Source organism: Brienomyrus brachyistius, unplaced genomic scaffold, assembly GCF_023856365.1.
Source record: "Brienomyrus brachyistius isolate T26 unplaced genomic scaffold, BBRACH_0.4 scaffold32, whole genome shotgun sequence".
NCBI lineage: Eukaryota > Metazoa > Chordata > Actinopteri > Osteoglossiformes > Mormyridae > Brienomyrus > Brienomyrus brachyistius.
Window position 1 is genome coordinate 266,866 of NW_026042307.1, and position 22,501 is coordinate 289,366.

Below are 22,501 nucleotides of genomic sequence, written 5' to 3' on the forward strand. Positions count from 1 at the left end.
GACATTTAGTCATACACTGAGCTGTTTTACTAGTGAAGAGCAACTTTTAAACATAAAAATTGAAAGAAGAAAAAACAAATCATGAGGGAAATTAGCATGTATGAATATATGAAAGTACATGCTCACATTTGGAGATGTGCTTAATTGTTAAGCATGTTTTTAAACCCTGCAATTTCTGTAACATGGGTCTAATTGATAGTTGTAATGTTCCAAATGAACTCGGATAGGTTCCGATATGTCCGGGATTCTCTTAACAATTCAAATCATTCACAGCTTTTCTGAAAGCGGCATTTATTTATGTCCTTAACATAATTGATTTTGAATGATGGATGAAATAACTTGACGGTCGTAACAGTCACATATGCAGCACTGACCCTTCACAAAGCAAAAGCTTCCATGTCCAAAATAAGCGCGTTTTTCAAATACAAATTACGCTACAGCGATCTGTGCTGACTCATGTTGCTTTATATCATTTAGGTAGTTTTTCCCAAGAAAAGGTCTGATTATTTATATTGATTTATAATAAAACCCACTTTAGCCAACTGTCACTATCGCCGTAACATGGGTGATCGCTCGGGCAGGCGAGCGGGCAGAAAAGCAGGCAGGCAGGATCGGGGGAAAACGAGGGTTTAATCAGGAACGGGAAGCAGGAAACACCAGACATCGACTAACATCAATGACAGACAATGAACTCTGGCACGACATGGACTCAAATAGACAGAACTGAGCGAAAATAAGTGGACACAGCTGGGCACGATCGGGGAAGCACACGTAAATAATCAGGGGGGCGTGGCACACACGAGGATCGTAGGAGCTGGGCGTGACACCAACTTTATGTTTAAAAGATTAAAACAATTGTGTGACATTGGATGTTCTTTGTTTCATTTACAGTTTTGGTAATGTGGGTGTGTAAGGCTTGCACAGAAAGCTTGCCAAGTAGGTCCAAACTTTACAGAGACAGAGGACATTACATTATTTAAATGCATTATTAAACAGTTATGCAGCATTATAATGAACTAATATGTTTCATTGTGCACAGTAAACCCCAACAGTTCTACAAACTCATAAAAATTATGGGTATAGCAATCAAAACCTGTCTTTTAGTTAACCCAACAATAAACTTTTGCATGTTTATAGTAAGCCATACTGTATTCATTTTACCTGAATATATGTTTTTGAGTTAACATTTCTCACTACTATTTTTTTTTTTTATAAAGTATTTAACATGTGGCCCATGTCTGTTTTGTGACATGTGGGCCACATTTGTCTAATCACAAGTGGTCCACTTTCGGCATGTATCTATTTGCCGATGCCGGAACCGGGCCAGCAATGCCACACATTTGCCAGAAGTGGCCCACATCCGCATGGTATCTGGGTTTGGTGCTATTCCATCAGGGATATGTGCATTATATAAACAGCAGCCACAATTAAATAACACACAACTTCCATCCCTTATTCCAATACACCCTTCTGTTGGTAAGATTTGTTTCTCCTCCTATCCTTTTAAAACTAATAAATCTGTTAAATCTGTATTTCAAAATCATGTGGTCACAGTGCCGTATGTAATATCAGACTGGAACAGATTAGTAGATAATATTGAATGGAAGAAAGTTTTGCATATTCCTGATCGTCATTTAATTGCAAATAAAGTAAATGAAGTGTCACTTAAGCTTATACATAAAATGTACCCAGTAAAATTTATTTTTCTAGATTTAAAAAAAAAAAACATTGATATAGATTGTACATTTTGCAACAATTATCCAGACTGTTGTTCATTTATTTTGGAAATGTCCTTATATAATTTCTTTTGTACCTTACAAATTATAGTTCATTGTTGTGATTTTACATAAATTTGTACGTAATCTGAGAAAGTGGGAAACATACACTATAAATTAAACAGAATTTTTCCTTTTAAAAATGTGAAATACATGTAATTTTTCATTACTGGAGTTATGCGCAAAATGAAAGTTGGTTTATTATTTTAGGGATAATTTCTGTAATTTTACAGAGTTTTGCAGGCAGCTTTTTAAAAAAAGAAATTACTGTAAAAAATGACAATTATTTTTTGTAATTTTTTTTTTTGTGTTGAAAAAACGACCCAAATATCTTTTTCTGTGTATAGGGGGTGGATGTAATGAATTAGATCTACTCACATTACTGAAATTAAGCATACAGTGTTTCAGATACTTGCATTTTAAGTATATTTTTAAGTTGTAACTTAACCTGTTTGAGTCATGTAAGCAATATGCTTCAAAGTTTAGTTAACTTCACTGTCATGAATAGTAATGTTATAAAACCATATATGGTACAACTGAATACTCAAATGAAATCTGGAAACCAGGGGCCGGTTGCACAAAACACCTTAAGTTTCCCCCTTAAGTATGACGCTTATGGTTTAATATCTCCTTAGCTAAGGGATTTATTTAAGGGTGTTCCAGAGAACCCCTCAAAAGGTTTCCTTAGTTAAGGAAAATCATTAAGGGATTTACAACATTGAAAGACGTTTTACAGCAATAAAATTGTCCTATTTCCATGGAGACATGCTTGCACTTGCAACTGCTTGTGACACCTGTTATTGCCTCACAAAGTAAAAAAAAAAATGGGGAAAAGAAGACAAGAAAACCAAATTGGTCAGAGGACGAAAAGATTATACTTTTTGAGGAATACAATAAAACAAAGAACATACTGAAAAGTACATTTGATCCACAAAAAACATAAAACAACAAATGTGGGAGGAAATTGCAATGAAAATTAATTCAAAAAGTCTATTGAAAAGGTGGGTGGGGCGTTATGGTGGTGCAGTGGTTGGCACTGTTGCCTCACACCCCTGGGACCCGGGTTCGAGTCTCCGCCTGGGTCACGTGTGCGGAGTTTGCCCCATGTCCCCGTATGTTCCTCCAGGTACTCCGGTTTCCCCCCACAGTTCAAAAACATGCTGAGGCTAACTGGAGTTGCTAAATTGCCCATAGGTGTGCATGTGTGAGTGAATGGTGTGTGAGTGTGCCCTGCGATGGGCTGGCCCCCCATCCTGCGTTGTTCCCTGCCTCGTGCCCATTGCTTCTGGGATAGGCTCCGGACCCCCGCGACCCAGTAGGATGAGCGGTTTGGAAAATAGATGGATAGTGAAAAGGTCCATCCAAGAGGTCCAAAAAAATACAAGTTATCTCTTCTGGCCAAAGAAGAGATCACTAATTACAGGAGAGATTGTGACAAAGCTGGCAGGATAACTCTTACCAGTTGACCTTCACTTACAACTTCAGATAGGTTAAATGACTAACATGACTTGAGGGAACTGTTAACATTAGTCTGTGTTGCTGACAGTGAAATGGATCTCTGTACATAAGTTGCTCATTTTCTTTAAACAAGTTGTTATTACACATTAAAGTATTTAAGGTATAGATATAATGTAGACTGTAAGGGTGGGTAACGTTATAGGCCATGGTTAGTTAGTGAGCTCGGCTGAACGTGAAACAGGCTTAACGTTCTATGACACTCACGTATAGACCGCAACCTAATGTGCTAGAAAATAAATAATTGATTATCAGAATTAATTCTATACAAAATGTGATTTTCAAGGTGGTGGTCCACCTCCAAACCCTCTTTTTCGAATGAGGCAGCGATGGTAGCGGACTTGAATGACGCAGCACACTGTTGACTTGTGGACAGGAAATACATCCCTTATTACAGCCTGGAAGGAGCCCATAGCATAAACCCGCAAAGCAAACATTAACTGCAACGCAGCCGGGGGAGCACAGCTTCAGATTGGGGGGATTGATCCAACTGCAGACGGTCGGACAAATTTATAAAGCAAAGTCAATTGCTCATCATTAAGCGTATCTAAGGGGTTCTCCCGGTCACTCTTTTGGGGATGCGTTCATTTTTATTTGTTCTCATAACTTTGGCCATGTTGCAGTTAAGATACGGTTAGAGGTACCTTATTTTTTTCCCTTAGTATGGTTGCTAAGGACTTTTGTGCAACCATTAAGGGATTCCTTAAGTATAAGAGCAAGACAAGGAGAAAAACTTAAATACTTAGAAAATTATAAGGAAACCTTAAGGAGGAGACTTAAGGGTGTTTTGTGCAACCGACTTTATTTTAAAGAGACCTTAACTCGGAGTTTTAGGAACATCTTTACTGAAAGTGTTTTGTGCAACCGGCCCCTGGCTTCTCATTCACACCTTTGTGCACTATAGTATGACATGCCTTGTTTCCATCTGATTTTTAGAACATTAAATAAGTCTGGGCCAGGACAATGTCACCTTTTCTATATAATGAGGTACCTGACCTGTACCGCGAAATTGATATTAGCCTGGCACAGAGAGGTTTAAGGTACTAAAATGGTCCCCCTACAGGCAGAATCGCATCATTGTATTGGGCTGTGAAGCATTTAAGATGGACCGGAAAATCCGGATAAGGAGCTGCGAATAAGTAGCCAACTTCAGCCTCGTGTTTATACTCCACCCCTGCAGCCGCCTGCAGATCTCGCTCCACATCATGTCAGCTGCAGACAGACCTAAGCCCAAGTCGAAGGCACCCCGCTTTTCTGAGTGTAAGCATTCAAGATGTAGTTCATAGTGCAAACTGTTTAAGGCGTCGCTCCATCACCAAATATGACGTCAGCATCACAGAGACCATCTATGAATGAAGGACATTTAAAATATTTTGCGAGAAATTTAGCAGATAACCTTTAAAACACAAATGGACAATTCCTAGTTTAAAAAAATCTAAAATTTAGTACCTCGTAATACCTTTTAATACTTTTTAATGGCCTTAATTTTTGCTTATGTGATTTACTACCTTTTAGCACCCTGGAATTCCATGGAAGATTGGAGCCCAGGTCATCTTAACTGGCATTAGAAGTTCTTCCAATTTGTATGTCAGAGTTCACTAGATGCCCATGGACAGTAAGTGAATGAGGTGAACTAAACTCCTCATGCAAATATCCAGAATGGTGTGTGCCTGTGAGAGCAGGTCTGGCTGCATCATTTTCACCTTCAGAATATTGTCTGGTCAATGTGCTCACGAGTTCTGTCTGCATTTTCTTCAGAGGGTTTTGAATAATGGACGATAGCAACACCTATTGTTTTAGGAGAAGACTTTTCTGGTTTTCTGCTTCTTTTCCTAGCCTGTTGAGAGAATCACAATATGTATTCTTCTGTTATGAAAAGCAACACTGATATCCTGAAAACAAGGTTTTAATGCATGCACTACTATAAAAAAGTGCTGAGTGCTTTGAGTCTTCAAATGTGAAACAGAAATGTGAAACAGTCTAAGTTTTATACATATAAAATAAAGCAAAATAAATTATATAACATTCTTTAAAAGTTCTATTTTTGAAAAATAAAAATTACACACAATGAAAGTGAAAGTACGAAAATTAGACTAGAGAAGTGTAATTTACAGGAGAAAACAAAATATAGTGCAGTCGACGGTAGTAACTGCTGGTTTGGATATTTGAAAAAATAGCATTGTTGCAGATAGTGTATTATGACACATACTGTATTTTAGCAGCAAGACAGCAATAAATAGTAAATAAAGTGTAAACAATACTAGCCGCAGGACCGAGTATGTAGTATATAATAAATGGCATGAAATACAGTTCATGATTCACTTCTGATTCAGTCTAATGGCCTGAGGGAAAAAATTCTTTGCCATCCTGGCAGCGAAGGTTTGTGTGCTACAGAACCTTTTACCAGATGGAAGGAGAGAGAAGAGGGTGTGGGATGGGTGTGTGGGGTCATCCACAATGCCGGTGGCTTTGCAGATGCACCTCACGTCCGTCGACCAACCTGGGAGGAGGAGGAGGCAACGCAGGAGAACCCAGGGGACTGACTACATGGGGTTTCAGTATGGAAACATGGAATGTAGGATGGACTCGCCACACGGTCACCAGAAGACAAAGACGAACTGCCAAGGGACTTATCACCTTGATGATGGGAACTCATAGAGGAACCCATAGAGGAAGGTTACTAGTATCCAACCACACCTTCTGTCCCACATGGAGAGTGGGAGGCCGGCAGTTGGAGTATTTCTCCATGCGTTTAGGGACACATAGCAGGAAAGTCCTGGCCACATTCCAGGTCCGTTGACAATGACGAAGAAAGCGGTGGACAGACGGGACCAGGACCTCTTACTCCACTGTTGGAAATAAGGGAGGTTGATGACCAACACAACACTGAAATGGGGACATCCCCGCAGAGGATACAGGCAGATAATTATGGCCGTATTACATCCAAGAAAGGAAACCACTCCACTATTGGGGCAGCATGTGGAATGAGGCAGCGTGTGGCTCAGTGGGCTAAGCCTGTGTCCTTGTAATCAGAAGGTCACAGGTTCGAACCCAGCCTGTCTGTGGCTACACGTCTGTGGCTCCTTGAGCAAGACCCTTAATCCCCAGCTCCCTGGGTGCCACTATGGGACTACTTAGAGTAGCTCTCCACTATTGTGAGAAGGCCTGTCACAAAATCCTAGGATATATAAGACCAGGGAACAGCAAGAGGTTGCAATAGGCTTGCTGGAGCACGGGAGGGATTATTATTACATGCACACACCAGGCAGGCTGTGACGTAACCATGGATGTCCTGCAGCATGGTAGGCCGCCAGAAGCGCTGTCCAAGAAGTGCTCGGGTGCGATGCCCAATGGAGGCAGACTACGTGAACGGAAAATCTGTCCATAGCCTAAGTATACAGGTATGTAGGTTTGGAGAAACTCTATACAATATCAGGTGAAGGGATTTAGCACTGTATAGGATTTAACATTTTATACAGAACAATGAATGCTCTGACAGGCAAAGTGTGCTGTATAACTGAATCCACTCTCTGAATCCACTCTCCATTCTCTGTGTTTAGATGATCTCTGATGGGAACTGCCTCATTTCTAATGCTGAGGCAAAATGGCCAGGCTCTGTCCATGACTCCAGGATCTTTAAAGCATCCTCACTGGCACACAAGTTTGCAGAAGGCAAGAGAATATATCAACCACGTTCACTGAACATGTACATTTCATGGAAACTAATGAGAGATGTAGTCATCTTACAATCCAAACAAATAGTTTTTAAACTTTTTTTGTACACATTGCTTTCATGTTGGGGGTGGGGGGTATTTTGAAGGGTAGGAATGTCATACACAGCATTTCCTTCTTCTACAGGGAAGTTTAATGGAGTCCTGCTTGGGGACAGGAGTTATGCCTGCCTGCCGTACCTTTTAACCCCTTACCCATAACCTCAAACTGAGGCAGAGAAGGCATTTAACAATGCCCACAATAGAACAAGGACACGAATCCTTTGTCCAGCTAAATTCATATACACCACATTTCTTGTAGACCAACTTTTCAGGCTGACATATTTCTCCCTGTAGATTTAGATGCAGGAAAGGCCTCAGAGTAAGGCCAGACTGTGCATGTAACATTGTGGTTGCCTGTGCAGTCCTACACAACATCGCAAATTTACGCCAAGAGAGACTGTCCACGCTGATGGCAGAGGAGCAGTGGGAGGACATTCCTGCTCCTGAAGAGGGAATACATGGAAGGGGTGTGAGGAACCTTTATAGAGAAACCTACTTCACATAGCCATTGGTAAAGGTCATGCCCCCACCTTCCTGATTTAAACAAACCCCACATAAGCTGAGAATTGAGATTCTTTATTCAGAAGATATTTGATTCAATTAGACATTGTTTGAAGCTGTGGAGGGAGGGAGAGAACAGAAAATCAAACTCAAACCATATAACTTTTTATATAAATTTGCGCCTTTAGTATGTACTTACATCCTTCTCTAGATTATTGATCTGCAACTTTGTTTTCTTTATCAGAAGTCTTTTGTATTCTATGTCTAGCTTTTCCCTTTCAACAGATAAAATAGGAGCGGCCTCCTTTTAGAAATAGCACGTATATCCTGTAACAAAAGATAATGGGTCACAAAGAAGTTTAGCATTTTGTTAGTAATAAGTAGTTACTCAATTCGCTCCTTGCTGAAAGGGACCGTGGTCTGATTAAATCCTGCAGTAAAGTATATTGTTAATAAAAATTTCATTCTTCAGACTGCAAACGCATGCAAAGCATTTCATATGTGGTCGTACCTCTGGCATGTCCGTGTCTGCTGACACCGTTTCTTCATCAATAGCCCTAGATGTACTAGATGTACCTAGATGCCATCAAACTGCAAAATGAGGAACCCTAAATTTGTTGAAGAAACAGAAAATTGCATGGTACTATATCCTTTAATTAAAATAACATTACATACTTAAATATGGGTCAAGAGTGATATGCACTGATGTGACTGTGGGATCAGCGAGAAATATTACATCCGCTCTCACTGCAGAGACAGGCATACCAACAGTTATCAGACATCAGTATTAAGGGATGGACACTGTAGGATCACACATGCACATATCACAAAGCTTAAACTCCAGGTGGCCTGAGACAAGGCCTACCCTGGTACGAGAAGGCACACATCGACCTAGGCCCCAAAGGGGGGTTTGTGACCCCACACACATAGATAATCAGGGAGGCCAGCACTCCAACTTTTATTGCTCAAAGTTTTAATGACCTACAGATAGCAGAGTGGATCCCCAGGGACAGGGGCCCCTCGACTTGGCACACAACCCCATCCCCCGACATCCTGCCTTACATACCACTCACCCAGCACCCCACAGAAAGTTTCTGTTAAGTTTGGTTTTGTATACCCTGTGTAGCATGATGCTTATGTCTCAATATGCAAATCATGTGTGTGTGTGTGTCCTTAGACAGTCTCAGTTTTGTGTGCCACCCTTATAACCATGTTCACAGAGTATCAATTATTTTACCCCTCACACTTAAACACTTGTATAAATTTGAATAAATAAATAGGTATAGCTACCACTGCATATATGTTATACCAGAATAATCTTGGAAATTGAATAGTCTAACCAGGGATCTTAGTGTGCCCTTACTTTTGAAGATTCGTTTCCTTTGTCTGACAAACCTTCCCCCCCCCCCCCTTTTTTTGCTTTGCCACATTCCTCGGCAACCCTTATCTGATCTTTGTATTTCACCATGCCTATCCAAGGGTAAGATGTGCTGATGACAAGAGAATGTCATATAATGTCTGTATAAAAGGGTATACATCTGTTGAGGTGTAACCTATACTGTATACCATATATACCACATACTGGTGTGAGTAATAGAACATAACATAATAGCATAATATAAGTAATCATTAATTAATCATCACAGATGGTATTTGGTGTGAACAGCTAGGCTGGTACGGCATGTTTGGTATCAAACCGAAGGAAAATCACTCCAGTTTCCAAATCTGGTCAATGGTTACCACAAAAGTGGACATATCAAAAGTTACACCAGCCTAATGAAAATCACCATTACCAGAGAAGTCAGTCTGGTCATAAATCCCAAAAGGACTGATACCGACCCCTTTCCGAAGCCCGCCAAATGGATGGTCAGCCATTGGTCCAGGACTCGAATTCCTGGTCACTCCTAATCACGAACCTTATGCTATAAAACCTGGCACCTCAGAACAAAGAGCGAAGAAAAAGGGAAGAAAAATGAGAAACAAGCAGCGTTCTTGAAGCCCGTCGGTGAAGACCCAAAGAACTGCAACTCAGCCCAAGCTTCACCAGAAGAAAGAACCGGAGGGACTACACTCCAACAACCGCTGCAAACACCGCGCCTCCCTGAGAGCCATCACCCATCAGGTCATCAGCCACTGCAACCAACTGCAAAGACCTCCCTCTTTCATGCATCCAAGTAAACCAACTTCCTTTCCTTTCTAACAACCTAAACTGTCCTATTCACCTGCTATATTCCTTTAGGTTTATATTCCTACAAACTGCTTGCTTTGCAGAACAGTTTTTCCCTTTTCAGGTTAATCATTTTAAATCTGGTCACTGCATTTTCATGATTACATCGTTTGTGTCTTTTCCGTTATTTCATGTTTATTGTTTGTTAGGTGTAATGTCTGTCTTATGTTAGTTGTAGGAATGAATGCATGTCTTTTTACACAACTTCAGCCTCCGTCATTGAGTGCTCACAATAGTCCCTGCCTCTGTGCGATCTGGCTACTACGCTCTGAAACCTCTAAACTCGCCTGAAATATCGCGAGACTCTCTCTCATCGGCCGTGAGGGGAGCTTCGCTACCAATCGTTTACATTACCTGGTGACGCAGCTCGCTGGACGAGCCTACTAACCCAGGTTATTAAGCGATACTGGTTATTAATGAATCCCATTTAAGTCTCACATTAACAGATATCGGGGATTCGCAATTGAGTTTGGAGGAGCCGACCATTCGGCATAACAATTGGTTAATAATCAGCATTAAATAATAATTAATTAAAAGTTAATTAATTTCAAAACATATTGGTGGAGATATTAAAATTTACCTGAGCTAATAATTCCTACATAATTGGTGGAGAACGCGGGCACAAGGTTTAAACTTATTGTGAGCACACAATTTAAACTTTTTATGACCGAACGTACAGTTGATTAAGCGCTACAGTGAACTGATTGCAAAAAGTAGAGGATCGATCGCACTCAGGGCAATCTGAAGGCATATAAGCGGGAACATACGGGCTTAATATAGTTATTTTTATTTCTGTTATTAGTAGTTATATTATTTTGTTTTATTTTTGGTTATTTTATTTTAGTTTATTTCGTTTAAAACTGCAGTAAACCTTAACCCTATGTCTGACGAGATTCTCAGATATAGCGCGTTGTTTCCAGGATCGATTCGGACGAGTTTCTCCGTTTCCATATATCCTGGCAGAGATCTCTCTATTAGCGAACAGGAATTCTTGTTACGAGGTTCTAACCTGAATTCTGTTGCGCTTGGACTCCCTGAGATAAGACCGATAGCTTAGCTACCTATCAGGATCTTACTCATATGTGTGTGCCTGCTTTAGACAAAGCAAGTTTAACACCACTTTGCGCTGCGAGCCAAGTGTGTGTGTAATTTGGAAATTGGGAGTCTCCAGTTCTTGAGACCCGCCGTGGTTTCAGCACCATTTGCGACGAGATATAGTGCACTCACTATTTAGATCCGTCGCCGTAACGCGAGCGCTGCCTCGCTCCAGTAATTGTTTTAAGGGGTTAAACTGCGCAAGGCGCAGAAGGCCGCAAGCGGCATGTGCATGCATTAAACGTGTGTGGCACTCATCGATCGTCGGCAATCGCCTAGCTATCTCTTTGGTTACGAGTGAAGTCTGCGAACGCCACTCTAACCACTTAGAGGTCAGAGCCCTGAGGGCCTGCCTGACGCCAATTTTTTTTTTGGGTCACCAGTGACCCTACCCCTTAGGCTCACTTGCCTGGGACCCCCCACAAAGGGAGCAACGCCCCATTGAGCCTCTAGTGGTCAGTCATAGAACTACCACTCCATTTCGAAATTGCGCCTCTAGTGGTCAGGCCTAGAACTATCACTCAATTTTGAGATTGAGCTTCTAGTGGCAAGCCATAGCAGTGCCATTCCATTGAAATTGCACCTCTAGTGGTCAGCCATAGTAGGTTAATAATATCTGAGTTGGGTCTCGTGGTCATCTGCGGTAATACCAACACGCATAATCGGACACTCAGGTTCTTGCCTGAAAGCCTTAATCAACTTTTTAATCAACTTGATTACAACACATTAACATCTAATTAGGTTATTGCTGCATAACTAATTGATGTTTTCAATTGAATAAGAAACACAACTCATTGGGTTTGATTTCTGTTTTACCTTTTTGATTTATTTTAGGTTTTACTTCACTTTATGCTTTTATTCACTCCCTCTCCCCCAACAAGGGTACTTGCATAGAAGTTCAACCATTATTAACAACAGTCAACATACACAATCACATCGAAGAGTCGTTTGGGTGTGATCAGTTGAGCTCTTCCTGTGCTAGGTGCTTACCATTCGCTCTCTGTTGGTTGAGCTTGTCTGTGGCTCTGCTGTTACTGCTTACGATCATACAGTTTGTCAGAACCGAAGGGGAGTTCTCAGCAATTAGACGCCCAAAAGCGTGCCAGCCCGGCTGCACCCACTGACTCATTAAGGGCAAGGCTGACAGGTACCTCAGGCGGTCATTACAACTTTTGAGCAGGACCTCGTCTAGGGTGAGTTCTGAGAACGGCCCTAGCTTGGACTCTCACTAGGGTGGGTGATACCTGAAGGCTATTTTGCCAGCCTTGGTCAAGTCAGGTCTCAGGTAGTGCAGCCGATAAGCTGAGCCCCACCTGGGTTGTCTCAGTTGTGCGTACAGAACACTCCCTTCCAAGTTGACATTGCTGGGGATCGGGGGAGTGGGAGCCGGACTCAGGCCTGCTTGGCTGGGATTGAGCTTGTGGGACGTGCCCTGTTCAGGAGGGACACCTGACAGCGTTCAAACCTCTCCACCTGCATCACTAGCTTAACACCGCAACAATTCGGATAGGGACAAGTAAAGCAGAACCTGCTAGTGGTCCCCCTTCTGGTCAAAGCGGAGTTGTTCAACAGAGCCCAACCCAGGGGTAATCTGATCTGCAACAGCAAGCTAAGTTTGAATGCAGTCCCATTGCTTTTGAAGCTCTTGTTTTCCACTTTCTATTCCCAACTTCTCCTGTCATCTTCTGACACTGTCAGTAGTCACAGACCAACAATTTCCAGGATAAGGTTTTATCCTTTATCCCTGACTAGGGCATCTCTCAAGCCCTAGAGTAACTCACACTGTTCTAACCTGCAACAACTTTTCCCAGGGAACAATTTTTGTTTGTTTATTTTGTCGTGGGTAACTATTCCCATGGTTCACTACACCCTTCCCGTTACCCATTGACAGGCCCCAGTTCTACTTTATTTTATTTTGTTGGTTTTATTTGTTCACCTAGATTTAGGTGTCAGGCCACCCACATAGGCAACACCCAGCCTGAGTGTAACAGATTTCTGCGGCCACCCTGCAGTTGACTGAGTCACAATGATCCACATGGAAAGCCCCCTCAACAAGTGGGAAGATTTGGGTACCTGGCCTGATGTTGTGACTTCCGACTTCCTGCCCAGTCATGCCGATCTCATACGGTCCAAAGCAGCTGACCAAATTGAGGACGACATCGCTGAACTAATGGCCATGCCACCCACTCAGAAATGCGGGAGTAAAAGGCTAACCAAAGTACTCGGCTCCCTCGCACACAAACTTCTAGCCAGGCTGAAGACAAATGAAGAGGAAACGTCCTGTCTCCAGCAAAGGGTGCAAGCACTCCAACAGCAGGAGAGAGACACCCAACAACCTCTGGCAGAGACACAGGGAGATGCAGTCCAGGCCCAACATCACATTGAGAACCTCGAGCAAGAACTCCAACAAAGAAGGTCTCCGTCCCATGAGGAAGGATTACCTGGTGACGCAGCTCGCTGGACGAGCCTACTAACCCAGGTTATTAAGCGATACTGGTTATTAATGAATCCCATTTAAGTCTCACATTAACAGATATCGGGGATTCGCAATTGAGTTTGGAGGAGCCGACCATTCGGCATAACAATTGGTTAATAATCAGCATTAAATAATAATTAATTAAAAGTTAATTAATTTCAAAACATATTGGTGGAGATATTAAAATTTACCTGAGCTAATAATTCCTACAACACCTAGAGAGATAGAAGTGGACAGTACCTTCTACAGTGGGGCAAAAAAGTATTTGGTCAGCCACCGATTGTGCAAGTTCTCCCACTGAAAATGATGGCAGAGGTCAGTAATTTTCATCATAGGTACACTTCAACTGTGAGAGACAGAATGTGAAAAAAAAAATCCATGAATTCACATGGTAGGATTTTTAAAGAATTTATTTGTAAATTAGGGTGGAAAATAAGTATTTGGTCAATAACAAAAATTCAACTCAATACTTTGTAACATAACCTTTGTTGGCAATAACAGAGGTCAAACGATTACTATAGGTCTTTACCAGGTTTGCACACACAGTAGCTGGTATTTTGGCCCATTCCTCCATGCAGATCTTCGAGAGCAGTGATGTTTTGGGGCTGTCGCCGAGCAACACGGACTTTCAACTCCCTCCACAGATTTTCTATGGGGTTGAGGTCTGGAGACTGGCTAGGCCACTCCAGGACTTTCAAATGCTTCTTACGGAGCCACTCCTTTGTTGCCCGGGCAGTGTGTTTGGGATCATTGTCATGTTGGAAGACCCAGCCACGTTTCATCTTCAAAGCTCTCACTGATGGAAGGAGGTTTTGGCTCAAGATCTCACAATACATGGCCCCATTCATTCTTTCCTTAACACGGATCAGTCGTCCTGTCCCCTTAGCAGAAAAACAGCCCCAAAGCATGATGTTTCCCCCCCCATGCTTCACAGTAGGTATGGTGTTCTTGGGATGCAACTCAGTATTCTTCTTCCTCCAAACACGACGAGTTGAGTTTAGACCAAAAAGTTCTACTTTGGTTTCATCTGACCACATGACATTCTCCCAATCCTCTGCTGTATCATCCATGTGCTCTCTGGCAAACTTCAGACGGGCCTGGACATGCACTGGCTTCAGCAGCGGAACACGTCTGGCACTGCAGGATTTGATTCCCTGCCGTTGTAGTGTGTTACTGATGGTGACCTTTGTTACTTTGGTCCCAGCTCTCTGCAGGTCATTCACCAGGTCCCCCCGTGTGGTTCTGGGATTTTTGCTCACCGTTCTCATGATCATTTTGACCCCACGGGATGAGATCTTGCGTGGAGCCCCAGATCGAGGGAGATTATAAGTGGTCTTGTATGTCTTCCATTTTCTGATAATTGCTCCCACAGTTGATTTTTTCACACCAAGCTGCTTGCCTATTGTAGATTCACTCTTCCCAGTCTGGTGCAGGTCTACAATTCTTTTCCTGGTGTCCTTCGAAAGCTCTTTGGTCTTGGCCATAGTGGAGTTTGGAGTCTGACTGTTTGAGGCTGTGGACAGGTGTCTTTTATACAGATAATGAGTTCGAACAGGTGCCATTAAGACAGGTAACGAGTGGAGGACAGAAAAGCTTCTTAAAGAAGACGTTACAGGTCTGTGAGAGCCAGAGATTTTCCTTGTTTGAATTGACCAAATACTTATTTTCCACCCTAATTTACAAATAAATTCTTTAAAAATCCTACCATGTGAATTCATGGATTTTTTTTTCACATTCTGTCTCTCACAGTTGAAGTGTACCTATGATGAAAATTACTGACCTCTGCCATCATTTTCAGTGGGAGAACTTGCACAATCGGTGGCTGACCAAATACTTTTTTGCCCCACTGTACATATTTCTCCCGGGCACCTGGGAGGATGATGTCTGACAATATCCCCCCTTCTATTCTTTCCACCTGAGGCCGTCCTCGATTGACGCTCAGTGCCAGCTGCTCTGCTGGTGTGAGTCCCTCAAGTGGAGGCCCCCCACCAGTAGCAGTGGCCTGGCTCTTTTTCTTCGTGGCTACAGTTACATTTATGAATTTTGTAAACTATTGTTCTCAAACTGACATGATATTTTTATATTTTGTTTTACTTGCTGCCAGGTTCTTCGTTCTCCACTGAGAGTGCTTCTGTTGAGATATAATAGTGAAGGATGGATATGCAAGTCAAGGGTTAGACAAGTGGGTCAGTGGAGCTCACACACACATCTAAGTCAGTAGAGCTGTAATTAACAACCTAAAGTCTTTGTAGTTATGGGGATTACACATAGGCTTAAATTGTATTTTCTAGACCACTGCCAAGTCACATAGATCAACAATCTAAGTTTATTACGAGCAGTTTATTTTTTATTGTTTTATTTTTTAATTATTTTTATTATTAATATTATTTTATTATTTTAAGTTTATTACGAACAGCCTCCATCACTCTCAGCACTGGAGCCCCCCAGGGGTGTGTTCTGAGCCCCCCGCTGTACTCTTTGTACACATATGACTGTGTGATCACTACCAGCTCCACCATCATCATTAAGTTTGCTGACGACACCGTCGAGGTGGGCCTGAGCCCTGATAACAATGAGACGGCCTACCTGAAGGAGATTAGGAATCTGGAGAACTGGTGCCAGAGGAACAACCTCCTTCTAAACGTCAGTAAGACAAAGGAGTTGATAGTGGACTTCAGCACTAAGCAGGAGAGGAACTACCAGACCCCCGTCATCAACGAGAGCCCAGTGGAGAGAGTGGACAGCTTCAAATACCTCGGTGTTCACATCACGCAGGACCTCTCATGGTCCTGTCACATCAACACCGTGGTGAAAAAGGCCCAACAGCGTCTCTACCACCTCAGACGCTTGAGAGACTTCTGACTGCCCTCCAAGGTGCTCAGGAACTTTTACTCCTGCACCATATAGAGTATCCTGACGGGAAACATCTCAACCTGGTTCGGGAACAGCACCATGCAGGACAGACGAGCTCTACAGAGGGTTGTGCGATCAGCTGAGCGCACCATCCGCATCGAGCTCCCTGACCTGCACTCAGTCTACAGCAGGCGGTGCTGGACCAAGGCCAGGAAGATCGCGAAGGACCTCAGCCATCCCAACAATAAACTGTTCTCTCTGTTGAGGTCAGGAAAGCGATTCCGCTCCCTGAAGGCCAACACAGAGAGACTGAGGAGGAGCTTCTTCCCGCAGGCGATACGGTCTCTTAATCACACCACCACACAGTACTGACCCACACATATGGTTTTTACATACACTCTGGACATTCTGGACATTCGTTTACATGAGTGGCCACTGCACAACTACCCTTCGTGGTCATCAAATCACTCTATCACAAGTCACTTTAAATAAATCACTCTTAAGCATATTTGCACTGCACAAGACACTTTAAATATGTGGATTGCATAATCCTGGACATTACCATTCCTTTATTACCATTTATTCTAACTCCATTCCACGTAAATATATACCTACTCGTACAGCTGCTCTTATTGTTCTATATTTCTTCATATATTCTTCATATATTTTCTATATTGTGTGTTTTTGTTGTACAGTTATTTTATTTTTAACTTTAATTTTTATATTTTATTTTATTCTTTCCTAGTTTAATTTACCTTTTATTTTAATTTTCATATTTATTTCCTATTCCTATTCATAGTCTTTTATTTTTAGGTCAGGAGCAGTTATCTAAGCATTTCACTGCATATCGTACTGTGTATGACTACGTATGTGACAAATAAAATTTGAATTTATTAGTAACATGGAAAGATGAGATAGTTATTTGTGCAATTTCAATGCAATTTAAAGTACTTTATGGAGATCAAAGAATAAAGAATTACACAATAAAGTAAAACGAACATATAAAACCAAAAGAGAGAGGAGTCTGTTGGCCAGGAGGTTCAAACTAGGAACCTTCTTGTTGCGAGGCAACAGTGTTAATCACTGTATCACCGAATCACTAGTCACACATACTGGTAACATGTACATGACTTACGCATTTAGTCTGTCTGCAATATTCTGCCAAGCCATCACTCTGGCTTTATTGATAGCTACAGTATTGCCTTTTTTTTTGTTATAATATTTTTGTATTTTTCATATAGCTCCTTCAGAAGTATTTGTTCTGCTGCGAAAAAAAGCTGCTCTCGGTTTGCTCTTGTTCTGCGTCATTTTATCTACCACCTAAATATCTCGGGTACGTGCACTAAGTGAGACTATGCAAGTCTGTCTGAAGTAGCCTTGATTAGAAAAGTCTCGTTCTGCGTTAGTGGAACGACTTCAGGCTTAATTGGGAGATGGCGCTAGTTTGAGTCTCACTTTTTCAGTGGAGTCTGACCTTCTTTAGCTACTTTCATAGAATACCCCCCTGAACTAGCTCTAATCTTCCTTCAGGAAATAAGCTTAGTTTATTCAGGAATAAGTGGTACAACACACTCTCAGAAATATTTTTAAAGGTTTTTATTATAAAACAAACTTTTTGGATCTGTTTCTCTTCTTCTCCATCAGCTCCTCCAAACTCGATTGTGAATCCCCGTGAGTCTGTTAATGTGAGACTTAAATGGGATTCACTAATAACAAGTATCGCATAGTAACCTGGGTTAGAAGGCTCGTCCAGCGAGCTGCATCACCAGGTAACGTAAACGATCAGTAGCGAAGCTCCTCTCACCGCCGACGAGGGAGAGTTTTGCGATATTTCAGGTGAGTTTGAGGTTTCAGAGCTTGTACCTGGAAATTAAGCTCTGTGATATGTGCATGTGTGATCCTACAAAAGAAAAGCTTAGTTAGAAGACAAAAATGAAAACAGAATGCATAGTATCTAAATTAGACCATAGAGTACACTACCTGATCACATGGCAAAGATGTAGTTACAGAGGTACAGGAGGGCGGTTGAATTTCATGTGACCCTGGTTATTTAAACTTCTGGGCTCAGGAGGATTTTAATAGTTCCAGAAGTGACCCGACAGCGCCAAAGTAGCCCTGTAAAATAATAAAAACCATTATGCACATTATAAACAGTATACATTCATTTTGTGGTGCTCATAGCAAATAAATAACTGCTTTATGAGAAAAAAAATCATAAATAACGGAAATAAAAATCGCATCAACAAAATGGCTGATTCTTTAGCAGCTTATAGGAAAAGTTCATAAGCTAGCAGCCATTAACATTCATTAACATTCAAGACGTCAAGGGAGGCTTGAGGTTAAAATGACTCATACCTCATGCTGAAGAAACAGCGCTTTCATTTGTCCAGCAGACCAGTACTCCATTGAGTAGGCCAGGAGCTTCATGGACAGCATGTTACCCCTCAGGAAGTTGCCCACAAACACAACTCTCTCTATATTCTTCAAAGAATAAAGAAAGCAGTAAGCAAGCAGTTTTAAACAAATACCCCCGTTTAAAACAAAAATATACTTGTTGCCCCGGTGGTTACTGAACAGCATGAAGGAAAGGCTTTTACTACTATTGGAATTTGGGTTTTAAATCATGGGAGACACTAGAGAGTAACTGCATTCTGATGCTTGTTAGACATAAAAAACTGTAAGAAACTTTTAATATCTTGACAGAATAGAGGGCAACGTTGTTTATTAGGGAAAAGCCAGAATTCTGTCTTTGTTCTGGATATGGATTTGCTCAACATAATGGCAAATTCCTTTAGTAATGTGGTTCGTCCCATTCTGCATCACGTATGTGAATCATATATGAACAGAGCACACAGGCACGATGTGTGTAAGTCCTGATAAATGTTTACCTCATTCCGGGCACACATCCTGGTGATGGAGCCAATGTTATTAGTGACGGCAACTAATGCTGCTCTGGCCAGATCTTCTTTGGACACCAAATCGCGCTGCTCCTTGGAAATCATGTTTCCAAAACTGAAACAAAGAGTACACAACTATAAATAAACCCTATTTTTTTCTTCTCTGACATGTCTTGGTTATTCCTGCAGCATCAGGTATCATGCAGATTATTGCTGACACCTCTGGGCAGTGGTGGCTTAATGGTTAGGGAAGTGCACTTGTAATTTAAAGATTGCAGGTTTGAATCCCCGACCAACAAGGCACCACTTTGGTACCCTGAGCAAGGTACCGTCCCCAAGCACTGCTCCCCGGGCACTGAGTTAGCTGCCCCCTGCTATGTCACATTGTCACATATGGGTTAAATGCAGAGGACACATCCCGTTGTTGTGCAGTGGTGTGTCAACACTGATCATTAAATTCTAGGTTTAAACATGACTGAGGGTTACTGCATGCCAGCTGCTTTTCAGATTACTCAGCATCCACCACCTCCAGACATCCTTCCTTGCTGTAGTGACTTTTTACAGTATTACATTTTTTAAGCACAATTTTAAGCCTTGATTCAGGACCGGGGATGCAGGTCATTCTAGGCTGACTTAAATATTATATGACTACATCCTACCTGGAGGCCACAGTCCAGCCTGGGAGACCAAACCTGTCATAGTCTCCCCCATAAATGTCCTGCACAAGCTTGTCCACCCGTGTGCTGTCCCCATGTGAGGCCATCTCCAGTGCTTCCTCAAACGTGGAGCAACCCGTCAGCAGGCAGCACAGTCCATGGAACGTTCCTCCACCAAGACTGAAAGCCAGACAGTTTCAAACTGTTATATCAATATTAGCTTTAGAAGATTTGAAAATTATCACCAGAGGCTAGCTCACCTTGTTCCAGTGACACGTCTAAAATTGTCTCTGCCATGGACTGCCAGAATGCTGACCCCAGATCCGATGTTGACTAGTAGGAATGGGAAAGGGTTCTCCAGTTGGAATGGTTTGAGGAAGCACTGCTCTGGATGGTTAGGATTTTCCAAGTAGAAACACTCAGAGGGTCCACTGGAGCTCATGAAAAGGACCCCCCGGATGACACAATCCAACTCATCCAGTTGCACGAGCTGTAGACCAGCAATCTGAAGGGGTTACGGGGAAAAAAAAGTCATAATAGGATTTGTGATTTCCTCTGGAAATTTCACATTTTCAAAGAGAAAGTGAATTGCATTATATTGTAATGAAATGTAACATCAACAGAACTCACCGTTCGGAAATCAGCCTCAAACTTGTGGGCCCCACCACCTGTGGCACAGAGTGTGGTATGGAGCCCGGAGAACTGCTTGTCACGGGTCATTTGCAGGAAGGTAGTCAGGTCTTGGGTGGGGAAACGAATGAAATGCAGGTTCCCCATTCGGCCACACAGCTCCAGATCCTTCACTTCCAGCTGCACATCTCGAATGCCGGTGGAGCCATAAGCCACATTAGAGGTCAGACAGGAGCGGATGTTTTTCAGGTTCTCCGCTTCTGCCTGTTCCTCCTCTGGTTCGAAGTAGACTAATTTTACAAGGGTCCCACCAATGTCTATTCCGAACCAGGGAAATGCTTTAGCAAGAAAAAAAGGAAAGTAATTACAATCCTGTTTGATATGTACAAATCTCATGAATAGAATAACTAAAGACGATTAAACAATTTATCCATCCATCCATTTTCCTGCTTATTCAGCACACTGCTTATTCAGTACCAACTGCAGAGACCACAGCACTTCAAATGACAATAGGAAACGTCACAACATGAACATGAAACACCTAAAAATCATCAGGTAAAGTTAGGCCGGTAACTGATGATATGAAAACAGCAGTAATCAGGGCAAATGTGGTGTTACTGATTACCTGGCAGTTTAAGTTTCTCTAGGTAATAAACAGCACTTACCCAAGTCAAAGTATCATCACAAATATAAGCAGATGCGATAGATAAATAAACCAATCTTAAGTCGGTCCGGCTGCCTCGTGCCCATTGCTTCCGGGATAGGCTCCGGACCCCCCACGAGCCAGTAGGATAAGCGGTTTGGAAAATGGATGGATGGATGGATGGATGGAAATTGGTCCGGACCAGCATCTCTTATGTTACATTAAAACGGGAAGCCTGGCAAATAACATGACAAAGGTCTTTGGACGGGAGTGGCGGGGACACTTACAAGGTGGCTCCACGGTGTGTACGGCAGGGATGGGCGATGTGCAGGGGTTGGTCGGCTCCTCTGGTTCTCTGGGCACTGCCATTGTTAAGTGTAAGTGATACATTACTACACATATATTTAATCAAAACGAATTATTATTGTTTGAAGTGTTAATCCGTGAAAACAGTATTACTCTTTCAAGTGTGTAGCACATACGTGTGTAATTTAAAAATGTGTTTTTATCTAAATGTGAAATGCATATATGTTACACATATAGACGATAATTATCCAGGTACCTTCCTGGAGCTCCGCCCTTTTACGGAGTCGCCGCACAAGGTACGCTGTACCGGCTGCTGCAACCACCAGTCCGGTTGCGCAGAGCAAATGGCGCGGCTGGAAATAGCGAAATAAACTGGCCATGGCTATCACCTGATGCTTCCTCCAATAACTACTAAGACGAAATGAGAATCGTTTGCCCGGCTGCGGTATTTATTCTCTCCCACGTCACACTGGTATTCTAGAACGTATTTTATGTTAACGTCACTGCAACGTAGAGGGGGAAAATGCGTCATCGGGGGCGGAGCTTATGGAAGGGCCAAAGCGTCTTAAACCTTTCATCTAGAAACGGATTATTTCAAGTCTGCAGACTTAGGAAAAGTATGTATAAAGACGGCGATAATTCACACGATAATATTTCAGCCTGTCGACGTTACATTTTAAACAAAGTACGTGATCCTTCAAAATAAAAGGACAATCTTCCACAGTAATTTGTAAATTCTTTCATACCTTCCCACAATGAAGATAACTGACAGAACTGTGTTTTTGCCTGGACACACTGCACTTTGATGTGCTTAGTGAAGCTGCAGTTATATATCTTAGCCTATATACCGTCCGTTGGGAATGGATTTTTGCCACTGCTTAGAAATTTTAATCACTTCTTGTTATCTACTTAATTGTAATCTTTCCACAATTTCCCTATATTGACTGGCAACCACCAATACATTGTGCGGTGTATACACCCATGATTTCCTTATATTTCTTATCCAGCGTTTAATATTTCAGTGCAAAATACTCTGTACTTGTGCAAAATATTTGTTCTTTGGCGCCTTAGCATTTAACATTGTCTGAGCGATCTTAAAGTTATCATGGACTTGGTTACAAAGAAAACGGAATTTTCTTCTATAGAACATTTAA

The 22,501-nt window shown here is 42.0% G+C and overlaps 2 protein-coding genes across 32 annotated transcripts in view; one reads left to right on the forward strand and one right to left on the reverse strand.

Moving 5' to 3' along the window:
• The window catches only part of LOC125721112 (pantothenate kinase 3-like), a 341,923-nt gene that overhangs the window by 223,254 nt on the left and 96,168 nt on the right, over window positions 1-22,501 (reverse strand). For 5 of the 19 annotated variants that reach the window (XM_048997077.1, XM_048997076.1, XM_048997072.1 and 2 more), the window contains exon 1: window positions 21,604-22,128. The exons of 5 other annotated variants lie outside the window; for them this stretch is intronic. In XM_048997077.1, coding sequence (XP_048853034.1) covers window positions 21,604-21,727 — 124 coding nt within the window. In that variant the 5' untranslated portion in view covers window positions 21,728-22,128. Of the gene's footprint in view, window positions 1-17,838; window positions 18,116-18,195; window positions 18,331-18,570; window positions 18,697-19,103; window positions 19,228-19,771; window positions 19,949-20,028; window positions 20,274-20,398; window positions 20,737-21,328; window positions 21,404-21,603; window positions 22,129-22,501 lie in introns of those variants that run through there. 9 more of the 19 variants (XM_048997061.1, XM_048997062.1, XM_048997071.1 and 6 more) reach the window with 7 other exon arrangements.
• The window catches only part of LOC125721116 (pantothenate kinase 3-like), a 355,646-nt gene that overhangs the window by 189,744 nt on the left and 143,401 nt on the right, over window positions 1-22,501 (forward strand). The window lies entirely within an intron of this gene.